At 36.3% G+C, this 12,934-nt stretch overlaps 1 protein-coding gene across 1 annotated transcript in view; it reads right to left on the bottom strand.

The window, feature by feature from the left end:
- Nucleotides 1-1,785: 1,785 nt before the first annotated feature.
- The window catches only part of chaf1b (chromatin assembly factor 1, subunit B), a 62,368-nt gene continuing 51,219 nt past the window's right edge, over nucleotides 1,786-12,934 (bottom strand). Inside the window, exons 12-14 of the mRNA XM_028800688.2 lie at nucleotides 8,351-8,797; nucleotides 3,708-3,796; nucleotides 1,786-1,996 (exon numbers count right to left, since the gene is read on the bottom strand). Of these exons, the coding sequence (XP_028656521.1) occupies nucleotides 1,887-1,996; nucleotides 3,708-3,796; nucleotides 8,351-8,797 (646 nt within the window). The 3' untranslated portion in view covers nucleotides 1,786-1,886. The remainder of the gene's footprint in view (nucleotides 1,997-3,707; nucleotides 3,797-8,350; nucleotides 8,798-12,934) is intronic.

A 12,934-nucleotide genomic window follows, 5' to 3' on the forward strand; every position in this document is an offset into this window, starting at 1 on the left:
GAGAGAGAGAGAGAGAAAATAAAAGCGTTATCGAATTAACACATTAACGGTGAATTATTTTATCACAATTAACAGTTTTTGCTATTATTATTTTGAAAGCTTCAGTCTCGCTAGCGATCAATAGAGATCAGTGATCTTGTTACATCGCTTTTCGATACGCTTTTGCTAGAAGGAAAGTTAGCTTTGTTGATTTGACCTCAATGTGCATGAGTAGTGAAGAGAAAACCGCTTCTAAAATGGCATGTGGAGAGATAGCAAAGTGAATACTCAAAGCAAAATAATCCATGGATGACTTTTTTCATATTATCACTGAACTGGACTTTGATTTGGATTCAAGCGATCTAGAGATGCAGATCGAAAACGAAAGTGAGGCATTAGTTGATTGGTTCCCAGCTGATTGTGGTGCTGAACACATCTGTGTAGCTGATACACCCATGGCAACGTTTGCCTGGGAGGACAGACACGATGACGGGAGGTACAAACCATATTGCGTCTCACAAAGACAGCCAAGGCAGCCAGCCCACCATGCATTCCTTTTGGCTGTCGAGCTGCCCCCTGCAAAGCTGCTGCTACCACAAACTGCAAACAGGCGCCAACAGCAGGCACAACAGGCAGTAACAGATGTTTTATGTTGATTTATGTGTGAAACCATTTGAAAACAGAGTTTTGGAAAAAATATTAGCTCTCAAAAAGTTGCTACTGAACATAGACTGTTTATGTTGCTCCCTAATAAAAGAAAATGTTTCTGCTGGTATCTATTCAGATAAAAAAAGAAAACAGATTTAGAAATGTTAACTTGCTGTTTTTGGAAGGTGCCCGTTATAATGTTGTGATTGTGGCTCTGGACTCTGTGGGTAACTTGTTTTTCTATAACAAACTAAATAAAACGTTAATGCCCTGGCAGTGGCAAATAGCTTTGGTTTTATATTTGATTTGATTACATTAATGTTTAAGTTGAGATTTACAAGAAATATTTTAAGTGCTACTATTTAAGGGGAATACTGCTGTTAAAAAGCACCATGTTTGTTTAAAGTGTTTGCAAATCAAATACTACTTTTGAGTTCATTATTGAATTTTGCACATAATGTGACTGTTGTGATTGTCTGCGATTAATAACAATTAAAAATTTTAAATCATTGCCCAGCACTATTTTATATTATATATATATATAAAAATGTATATATATTAAAATGTACCAAGCAGTTATATGGGAATAATGCATTTTTTTTCTTTTTAGCAATATTTTCATCTTGATTTTCATTCTACTTTTCCAGGGTTTCCAATTGTTTAATTAATCCATTATTTACTAATTAGTGGGTCTGATGCTAAATTAGTTGCAGCCTTTGATTATTCAGTGTTGTTTGCTAGCATGTCTGCTCTGCTCGTTTTTAATTGTCATTAATAAGATACAATGAAGGGAAAAAACTGCACAGAGAAAGGGCAAAATATAATGAAATCAACAAGAGTGTTAAGCTTTTAAATCTGTAACAAAAGCAGAAATATTTCTAAATGTCTTATAAATGTAAAAATCATGCTGTTGTGCTTTTCTGAATGTAGAATAAGAGAAAAAAAAAACAGCTAATTAAATGAGCTCAGTGTTATCAGGTGTTGTCACTGATTAGGAATCTGGTTGGAACAAAAACCTGAAGCCACAGTGGGGCCCCAGGACCGAGTTTGGGAAACACTGTACTAGAGAATTAGACTTCAATTAGACTATGCATTTGACCCCTGTAGTCCAATTTTCTGATATATTAAAGTACATTTAATCATACAAAATGAAGCAAATTTTTGTGTACAAGAAGTTGATTTATTATGATACAAAATATGAAGCTATACAGGAAGTGCAAAGAAAATAAAAATGCCATTACAGTTTTAATTCTGGAAAATCATCTGGTTTCAGGAGATTTAGTTTCTTGTGAAGGCTCATGGTCTTCTGTTTTAGGACGCTTAGGTGCTGGTGGTTTGCAAAAGTTGTCTCCAGGAGGGGAAGGTCTATCTATATTTAATAATAATAAAAACAGAAAGAACAAAACACAACATGAGCCTTAGATGGCCGTCATAAGTGGCTATACTTAAAACTAGCACAGGAGACTCAGCGAGGTTAGGTACTTACATTTCATTTCCACTCACAGTATCCACTAGATGGATAAGCATCAGATCTACCCTAAAGAGCCGATTACTTGATAGGTGTGATAACTGTATCCTTGGTATACTTGCACTTCTGTTAAAAAGTGTCCCAGAAATGTTTTGATGCTGGATAACTCAGACAAAGAAGTGTGAAAGGGTCTGAATTGCTGATTTTTTGTGAGATCAAGTGATCAGCCCTATGTACTGTGGTAAACTCTGACCATATGGATGCAAAAGTGGAAAAATGAGAAACAGAATATACCATGTGAGGACTGACAGACTATGTGAAAGATGATTATAACATCTATGTCAACACTTAATCAACAATGGTTTGGGCACTATCCACTGTGCCCATTAAGACATCTGCCATTTTCTAAACTCTCACATTGTCCCTTTGAACTTCCACTGGGTGTGAGAAGCTTAGACTATGTTGGACTGGTGTTGAGTACTTCTCTGAAATAACACACCAGGTTTACACTTGCAAACATACAGTATATTTAATCTAGGCAACATTCATCGATTCATTGTGTTGGATACCAACACAACTATAGGTGGGCAATGCTGGTGCTTTTTCAGGGCAATCTGAAAATATGACGACACATCAAGGCGGTCCAGTTACTCACAGAAAGCCTGTAGTGGATAGCCATGTTTTTAACTGGACAATGTAGGACTACATACAACTACAATCTTCTGGGTCACTGTTGTCCCCACTTCAGTCCCCAACTCACTTTGTGAAAGGTATTCTGGGACACCAACTTTACACCCTTGGCAGACCTCTGCCTGTGCGCCATGATGCATGTCAAGTTAGATGTGAATGAGATTAGGATCTTAACTAACAGAAATTAAATCAAATTATACATTCCAATTGGATTAATTAACTGTCCCTTCACTGTGGCTGCAATTCTCAGTTACTCACTTATGACTTGTTCCAGTATTAAAGTTTTATGCATAATTCATCTGTAGCTGTAGATCAAAGTATTCTTTTGTGCATGCCACAATTACGGTTTTGTTTTTTATTTCGTTTCTCCAAACCTTTTACATTTACCAAATTGAATGTAACTGTGTGCATTTAAATTTGACCACGGTGCTTAAAATGTATATGTAATAGTGTTTATTAGTGTAAGTTTTAAAGGTGTATCCACTTCAATGCCTGAAGGGGCAGTGAAACATTGTTTTGTCCCCAGTTTGTGAAGAGGTACACTATAAACAAATGCACCACCACTCAATGATCGTGTGCCTTTGTGAGATTAACACTGGTTGAAAAAGTTAAAAACACAGTTTTAAACCTCAAGAGATACAGTGTGTCAGAAGAATAATCATGCATTACTTTAATATAAAAAAAAACTAATTTTTGCTAAAATATTTATATACTTTACAATCCATTTCACACTAACCCATTTATTTTAAGGAAACACACAATATAGTTTGAACGTACAGTGGTCAAATACTTATAATCCTTTTATCAATAGCGTACCAATAACTAATGTACAATGTGCTGTGGCATGCAGTATAGAGGACTCAAAGGTAACAAATGTGTAAATTGACTAATGTAGTTATAAATTTAATATTTAAACACTAACCATGTTTTACTCTGTCCACTGAAGATGTAGGTGTCATGGCATTAGACATGCTGGATGATGCTGGTGAAACTGGTGTAAGAGCTACTCTCCTGCAAAAAAAAAAAAAAAAAAAATGAAAGTGAGAACAAACAAAAAACCACAAGTCCAAACTTTAGAAGCAAGATACTCTGAGGTACAATAAGTTTTTCCAAATATGAAAAGCATATCAAGACATGACTGGCAAAATAGTTCTCACTCTATTCCATGGCCTAAACAGATTCCACATAGTGCAATAGTTGAACCTCACATCCAAGAGGAGCAGTCTCAGTCCTGGTCTTTTTCTAGCGTAATGCATAATGTAGCTTAAAATAAAATTTAAAAAAAAAAAAATCAGGGTCCCAGTGAGTCAGAGCTTATCTTAGCAATAGACAGCAGCATTGCTTGAATTTAAACTTGCGTCCATTGAGTTGTAGGGCAGCTGAGCGAATCACACTGCATCACCAAGATAACTACTGCCTCAACATTTTAATTGCATATACAGCAAGAAAACAATTGAAATGCATGCAGTACATACTCATAAACCAATTACAGCATGATAGAGTAACTACTCCCAAACACATCAGAAGAGTAAGGTTAAGTACATACCACTCCAATGGGTTTTAAAAAAGAATTGGGAATTTTAACAAATTTCTTGGTGCTGTGAAAACATTAGAAGGCATGTAGCAAAAAAAGGATTTCACTTTGCATGTGCTAATACTGCAAGGCTGCTCTAAATGTGATAGGTACAGTAATTACAGTGCAAGCAGCTACTAATTCTCTTGAACTTACTACTCATTTTGTTTCATTAATTACTGTATTTAATGGGGAAGTCTATAGCTACCATATAAGAATGAGTCTTTTCTGAAGAGTGAGATCATGTTAAAAGCACATACAAAAGTAAGTGCCCTATTATTTTTTACTAAAGTGGGCTTTCTATGTTCGTAGAAAGAAAAAAAAACAAAAAAACTCCATTTAGTCCTGGATCAAGTCTACAGAAGATATGTGGGTGATTTTAAGACCAAGTCTAAGAAGATCCTATAGACAGTTAATATAGCACAAATTACCTTTTTGAACATATTACAAAAAATATGTTTGACACAACCACTTAAATCTATCATGAAGTAAGATTGGTTGGCATGCTTCTTGCCAAATATCTGGAAAATTGTTAAAAAATAAAAAAATAAATAAATAAAAATATGGGAGCAACAAAAATATACAAATAATGGGGGGCACTTCCTGGCTTCAAGATATAATTAATCTTCAAGCAGTGCTTTAACTCAAAATATTTAACTAGTGTAACCCAGTCACAGTGTGGTTCAATTGACATGGTATGGTGCAGGAGAAGCTGCTTTCAAGTAATTTGCAATGAACCGACAAAAACTGCCATGTCCAAAGATGCCTGAAGCTGGAAGATAATTCCACTGATAGACTGACATTGGTAACAGGTATTAAACTAAACATTGGCACAAAACAGGCAAGTACGTAAGGAATAACTTAATTTCCATTTTAAATATTTATATGCATATAAATGAAGAATATGTGGAATTTTGCTCATACATTAAAATATAAAAAGTGCATCAATCTGGGTCAACTTTTATTACGTGCTTACATTTTGTATTCACATACATGCAAGTCAATTTAGTAAAATGAATGGAATACTAGGATCTTGCAACACAAGCTAACAAAGCGTAAAGAGCCTGGCAATATAGTGGCAACTGACAGTAAAGAAAATATCACACTGCTTGAACATTCTTAGGTACCATTTTCTCTGCCACTATCCCAACCATCATTACAAGGAATCTTTGAAAGAACATTGAAGTTTGATTGAAACAAAAAACAACCAAAAGGCACTATTAAAAAAAAAAAAAGGGCCATGGACACTGACTTAAATTACTTAATGAGGAAACAGACCTTTTTAAAATAGTTTCATTTTTGATAGATAGATAGATAGATAGATAGATAGATAGATAGATAGATAGATAGATAGATAGATAGATAGATAGATAGATAGATAGATAGATAGATAGATAGATACTTTATTAATCCCAATGGGAAATTCACAATCACTATTAGAATCACTATGAAAAACACTGACAGTTTATAATTTGGTAGAAGCATAAAACTATAATATGGTGCTCCCATAGTAAATCATACACTATTAATATCTGCCTTACAAAGTATCTCAAATGAAGAACAGTTTTTAAAATGCATGCCACTCCTTCATGTGACTGTAATATCAATTGCAAATTAAGAATTGACATATTTTTCCACATAAATTATGCAAGTAGTGCTTTACTGCTTAAAGGATTCCATCCTCTGCATTCAAAAGACACTTGATTGGACTGGACTCATGCAAGAGTAGGCATGTACATTAGCAATTCCTGCAATGAACAGGTAATCCATCTGAGGTAATTCCTGCCAGGATAGCCTTTTTTATCTGAATTAAAAAGTTGATGAATGTTGTTATGTTAATGACAAGTTATATGTCAAATATTTTTTACATTTTTAACTGTATACTGAAACTCACATATTAAGTTACAGCAATATACAAGAACCAGGTTGGAGAGTCAGCTAACAGGCTTAAGTAGAACAGGGACATCTTCAAAAGGCACTGGGAGATCAAAGACTGATTTTTTTTTTTTAACAAATTACAAAAAAAAAAAAAAAAATACTTTGGAAGAAAAAAAATATTAAAAATGTGTACAAATTGGGAAAATACTGAATTATCAGCAAAGGTTCACATATCAAAAAACAATGAATGTCTCCATTAATGTACATTTCTCATTAAAGAATACACATTGTGTCATTATTTATCACAGCTCTCTAAAGTTACAGTTTGAAGCATGTTAGAATGATACATTTTTTAAGGTACATCTAAATAAAGGAGTGATGAGGCTTGGTTTTAAATATTGCCTTGTTTGGGCATGTAGTCAAAAGGGCTGCTGTTCCCCTGTTCTGTCTTGCAAAAGTAATGCCAAGCCCTTTGCATGGATCACCCAGTTGCAATGTCACTAACAGCACCTATTCAGCAACTGACATGCTACAGCTTATACATGATACTAAAGGAGGCTTAAGTTAAATGGGTACTTTTAACATCAACAAGCCTGACTGACCCTTTCCAACAACAAACAAATTCAAGGATTTTGCAGTTTTCTTTGAACACAGACACACTATATGCTTACCAAGTAATCGTTTCTGTTTAAATGTGCTTATCCCTGAACAGCAATACTTTGTTTTAATGGCTAACATAACATCTCATATTATTTAAACATTTACAAAGATTAGTTTCAACTATCCATGACATCACTGGAAGGACAATGTTATAAAAATAACTAAGCTTAACAAGGATTTAAATTGTTATAAAAATACCCAGTTGTGTATCACAATGAAAGCTGAACCAGAACATCCACCAACCTTACAAAAATAACACAGCATATAGTTGCATTAATAAATGTAGTTGCCTCTGGTAAATCTTGTGCTATTCTTTCTGAGCTGTAGAGTATTAATTTTTATGAAACCTGTATTTCATTTTTTTCTTATCTTGGCATCATGAGAGGTGCAAACATGTAAAAAAACAGTATAGCAAATAATACATGGAGAGCTACATATTAAAAAAAAATGTCAACAAGAATATAAATCCTCTTTTCTTTAATGTTTTATTTATACAATACACCAAACAGAATATGCAGTTTATTATTGTATATATTCTGTTGTCTGTAATTGTTATTTTACATAAAGCTTGTATTGTAAATTTTATAAACCTAAAAGAGCTGTGCATCTGAAAAAAATCAAATGTGACAGCAAGGAAATTCACTAGATGAGAATGGAGTGAACATTTTAATCAAACTTTATTAATTAATATATAATCATTGCAGAGTGATGCGAAAGATGATTTAGTAACCATATTTGATAGATACCTATGCCGAAGGAAACGCATGTCTTTGTGTGTAACCAAAGACTGTTTTCTAGCAAGCAGTAGGCTCTTCAGGCACCTTGTGTGCCTGCAAAGTTCCAGCAGAGAAATTGCTTTTAGAAAAGTGCAAATGGGGACTGGCGGAGTCCTAATGGCTATTCCCTTTTGGGAACTTGAACCTGGACATTCAGGAAGTATTATAAATTGGAGGCCGGTTAAGAGAACCTTGCAGCTTAGAATGGTGTAATGTGCCCAGTGGTCACCAGAGGGCAATGTTCTATTGTGATGAAAGGACTTTTAATAGATGTGCTTGATCAGAAGAGAGATTTGGAAATTAACTCTTAAGCTGTATAAATGGATTTTCTTGCCACCACACATTCTAGAGGTGAAGTGAAGCTTCACTTGCATGAAGTTAGCTGATCCAAAATAGAGTACAGCAAGCCAACATATCTATGTATTTTCCACTAAAAGATAAAACATTAATTCTAAAACATTAATAACGAGTTAAGGGAAAGCCCTGCATCTAGCAGAAAAAGGGGGTGTTGGCGCATGGTTTTATTTATATATTACATGTATTTATGTCATCTTTTGTGCTATGATCCACCATCCTCAAATAATGGTTCATACAGTATATTTAGTGAGCCAAAGCATTTCTATTTCCTGTACTGAAGCCCATGTCACATACCATAACAAGTAATATTATTCAAGTTACCTAGGTGTGGGCACATTGGCAGAGTTCTGCTTGCTCCAAGTTTCTAAGGTCTTCAACATAATCCTCCGGGGCTGGTTGCTTTTTGTGCTTGCAACATTTAAAGTATTTTTCTCCTCTGGAATCAGAGTTGGAGTTGCCATTTTGGCATTCTGAGGAGTGGCAATGGAGTCCTTCCCTTCTGCACTACATGGGCTCTTTTCTACAGATGGGCTGGTAGTGGCAGAGTCTCCATTTTTTATTCCTACAGGACTTAGGTCCACAGACTTCGGCACTGGAGATGAGGTCCTCTGAACCCTCTTCATTTTCTTTTCCAAACCTGTTCCTGGAGTTTGAACTTCTAGTACAGGTTTCTCCTTCAGGGGTGTCCCCAACTCACCATCTTCAAAAGTCACAAAGGAGCAATACCCATCAGTGGAAGCAACAGCTAAAAATGAACCATCACTTGACCTGTTGCCGACAACAGAAAAGTCAATGTAAGGATTATAAATAACCAATTTAAAAAATAATAATAAAAACATTAACTTTAGCTTGTGCAACAGTCTGATATGCTATCACTAATTGTTCAGTGCCACTCATTGTTTCTATAGTTAATACAAATAATTCCTATACTATATTCTATTTCCATAGGAAAAATAATAGATAAAAAAATTAAAAATAAACACTAAACATTAAATAAAAACGAGAATTCCAAACAGAAATGAACACATTTTAGTTGCCAGTATAAACCATTATATTTCTGTACACATAAGACATGCGTAAAAAACAAAAATATGTTACAAGAAATTAAGCTAAAACTAATATGAAAAATGTCAGTGTGAACCATATCCAGAGTAAAGCACTTAAGCTGACAGTATTGTGTGCTTCTATAATATACTGGATCCTTTGTTGTATATTATGCTTCCAGGGCAGGCCTGACCACTTAAGACCTTCAAACTGGATTAGGCAGATTAGAAGAAAAGAAGGGTGGATTGTAAGAGATCAACTCTTAATAAACAAATTTCCTTTTTCTTTCCCAAACTATGTTTCCAGTACTACATTTTTAAAATGCATCAGTTCATTGATCTACTAAAACTTAATTTTATGGGCAAACACCTTATTTCTCCTTGTGGCCCATTTCCCTTTTTTGTGTGTAGCTGTAGTAATATTGGGGGTATTGCCTTTAAACTCTGAAATTAACATGAACTGATAGACTAAATAACATTACCAAGTGTCACACAAATTAGTACAAATTCTTACAAGCTGCTTTAGTAAAAGCACAGCATTGACAAGAAGTGACTGTCATGTTTATGACATTTGCTGTTATGAAATTTGTTTCCATTTGTACAATCAGAAAACATTTGTCATTAAATAGATAAATAAGATGACAAAAGTCACAAAGTAGAGATGCTTTAATTTTCTAAATATCTCCCTACTTTAAATATTTGTCTCCACTGTAAGGCTGTCTTTATGAAATCAAACCTTTCATGTGAAGGTCAATCCATTATTTTAGAATTTTGCTTTGGCTGTGAAATGCTGAATTTTCTTACTTCCTCTACGTTTGTAGTCAGTAGACCAAAAGAAACGTAAAGCTTAAAGAATGATCCAGTTGACAATTTCCTCATAAGTACGGAATAGGCTTTAGTAAAAAATGCACTGCTAAGGGGGATTAAAAAACATAGATGTGATGTTAGAGAACACATGGACTGCTATTGTTTTCAAAGTACTGGAAAATGCAAGATTTTGTACCACTATAATACTTTTTAAACTTGCCCGGATACTTGTTATCAAGTGAAACTGAGAAACAGAATGCAAATAAATTGTATTATTCTAAAATGTTAAAGCAAACATGAACAGAAATGTTTGGAAAGGTAAACTTATGCACTTTTGCTTCATATTCATCTTAGATCTAAAATGTACAAAGAAAAAACACTTTTGACTTCATAATACCAATAGTAATATGGCAGGTTGAAATTAATATATTTCAAGTACAAAAAAAAAAGTTTTTTTTTTATAATACCAAGTGTTTGTGTCTTATAAATTTTTATATACAAGATATATTGAACTTGGCGGCGCCACACAGGCTGCAGCTGCACGGGCTCGTTATAAAAACACGTTCTTTATAGTGATTTAATGTCACTCAACATGGAAATTCAGACATATATGCGTCTAAACCTTCTGTCATTGGGTACGGAACAGGATAAAGGACTAGTAAATCCAAATACCATGGTTCTACTAAAAGAATTTGAACTGCCATGGACAAGCGGTGAGGCCAGTCTAGCACCGATATTATCTACCAGTGCTATCCGCGCCTTGAGAACAAGACGGCGGCGGTGTATGCGTAAACAAAAGCGAGGTGTCGGCGGTGGGCTGAGCGTTAAGGCTAAAGCTAATCCATGCAGAACGCCACTACCATCGACCTTGGTGGCAAATATCCACTCACTGGTGAATAAATTGGACTACATTCGGTTGGATTTAACATCGAAGTGGGAGATTAAGGATTGCTGTGCTTTTGTCTTTACGGAGTCCTGGCTCACCGACACTGCTATTAGCCTAGAGGGGCTAACGATCCATCGGGCAGACAGGAGCAGCAGTCTCAGCGGCAAAACACGGGGCGGAGGTATCATCGTCTACATAAACAACAGATGGTGTGTTGACTCAAAAACAATCCACACATGTTGCTCTCCGGACACTGAGTTTTTGGTAGTTAAATGCCGGCCTTTTTATTTGCCACGGGAATTTTCCGTTGTACTTATAGTAGCTGTTTATATTCCCCCTGACGCTGACACCAAGGCAGCCATTGACACACTCTGCCACTATATCAACGATTTGCAAACCACAGAGGGAGTAGTTATTGTTGCTGGGGATTTTAACCAGGCAAACATGAAGAGAGGTTTACCCCATTTTTACCAACATGTGGACTTTGCAACTCGAGGAACCAATATATTGGATCATGTCTACACCAACATTAAATGAGCATTCAAAGCATCCCCACGTCCCCATCTTGGCTCATCAGACCACATCTCTATTATGCTAATCCCAGCATATAGACCTGTGCTCATTAGATCAAAACCATCACTCAAACAGGTGAGAGTTTGGCCAGAAGAATCCATGAATGCATTACAGGATTGTTTTGAGTGCACTGACTGGTCTGTGTTCAGAGAGGCAACTACCACAGATCAACGGATAGACATAAATGAATATGCAGAGGCTGTGTCTGGATACATAAATAAATACATGGATGATGCCTGCGTCACCAAAAACATCGTCAGGGCAAACGATAAACCGTGGTTGACTGCTGAGGTGTGAGTTTTGCTGAAAGTGAGAAACTCTGCTTTTAAATCTGGAGATATAGCTGCCTTAGAACAGCAAGAGCCAACCTAAATAAAGCTATCAGAAGAGCTAAAAGAGCTCATGGAAATAAAATAGTCATTTTCAAGATCACAGGAACAGCAGAAGATTGTGGCAGGGGATTAAATCTGTTACAGATAACAAAACAGTTTCTTACCCCTGTGATGATAGCTTCAACTTCCTGAATGACCTAAATAAGTACTTTGGACGGTTTGAAGCATTGAATGATACATCACCAGTGAAGGCCACCCCTCATCCTGACGAGAAGGCACTGTGTCTGGAACCGGATGATATTCTACGGACTTTGAGGAGAATTAATCCAAGGAAAGCTGTGGGACCAGACCAGATACCAGGTTGCGTACTCAAAAGGATGTGCAGAGCAGCTGACACATGTCCTTACGGATATATTTAACATCTCTCTGTGTCAGGCTGTTGTGCCATCTTGCTTTAAAACCTCAGAAATCATCCCGGTTCCGAAAAAACCCATAGTCACAACCATGAATGACTATCGCCCTGTAGCCTTAACACCAATAGTGATGAAATGTTTTGAGAGGCTGATCAAGGACCACATTACTTCTGTCCTACCCTCCTCATTTGACCCGCTCCAATTCGCCTACCGCTCCAACCATGCCACAGAGGATGCCATATCTATTGCACTACATTTTTCATTGGAACATCTGGAGAACAGAGACGCTATGGTCCGCATGCTGTTTGTTGATTTTAGTTCGGCTTTTAATGACCATCATCCCTCAGAATCTGATCAGCAAACTGGGCCCATCAGGACTGAGCATACTTCTGCAAAACTGGATATTGGACTTTCTAATGGACAGACCTCAGTACGTACGGGTAAGGAAGAATAAATCAGATACCATCTCCTTGAGCACAGGTTCTCCACAGGGGTGCGTTCTAAGTCCCCTCCTCTTCATGCTCATGACCCACGATTGTTGTGCCAAGTTCAGCACAAACCAAATTATTAAGTATGCGGATGACACAACAGTGGTGGGTCTCATTCGAGGTGATCGGGAGGGGGATTATAGAGAGGAGGTGAATCTGATACTGAATGTCGAAAAAACAAAAGAACTGGTGATCGACTTCAGGAAGAAACAGCTGATACACATCCCGGTCTACATTAAGAACACTGCTGTGGAAATTGTGCAGTCTACTAAGTTCCTGGGAGTCAATGTGACGAACAACCTCACCTGGTCCCTGCACACCTCCTCCATCATCAAGAAAGCTCACCAGTGCTTGATCTTTCTG

The sequence above is a fragment of the Erpetoichthys calabaricus genome, chromosome 4 (genome assembly GCF_900747795.2).
Source record: "Erpetoichthys calabaricus chromosome 4, fErpCal1.3, whole genome shotgun sequence".
In the NCBI taxonomy this organism is placed as follows: domain Eukaryota; kingdom Metazoa; phylum Chordata; class Cladistia; order Polypteriformes; family Polypteridae; genus Erpetoichthys; species Erpetoichthys calabaricus.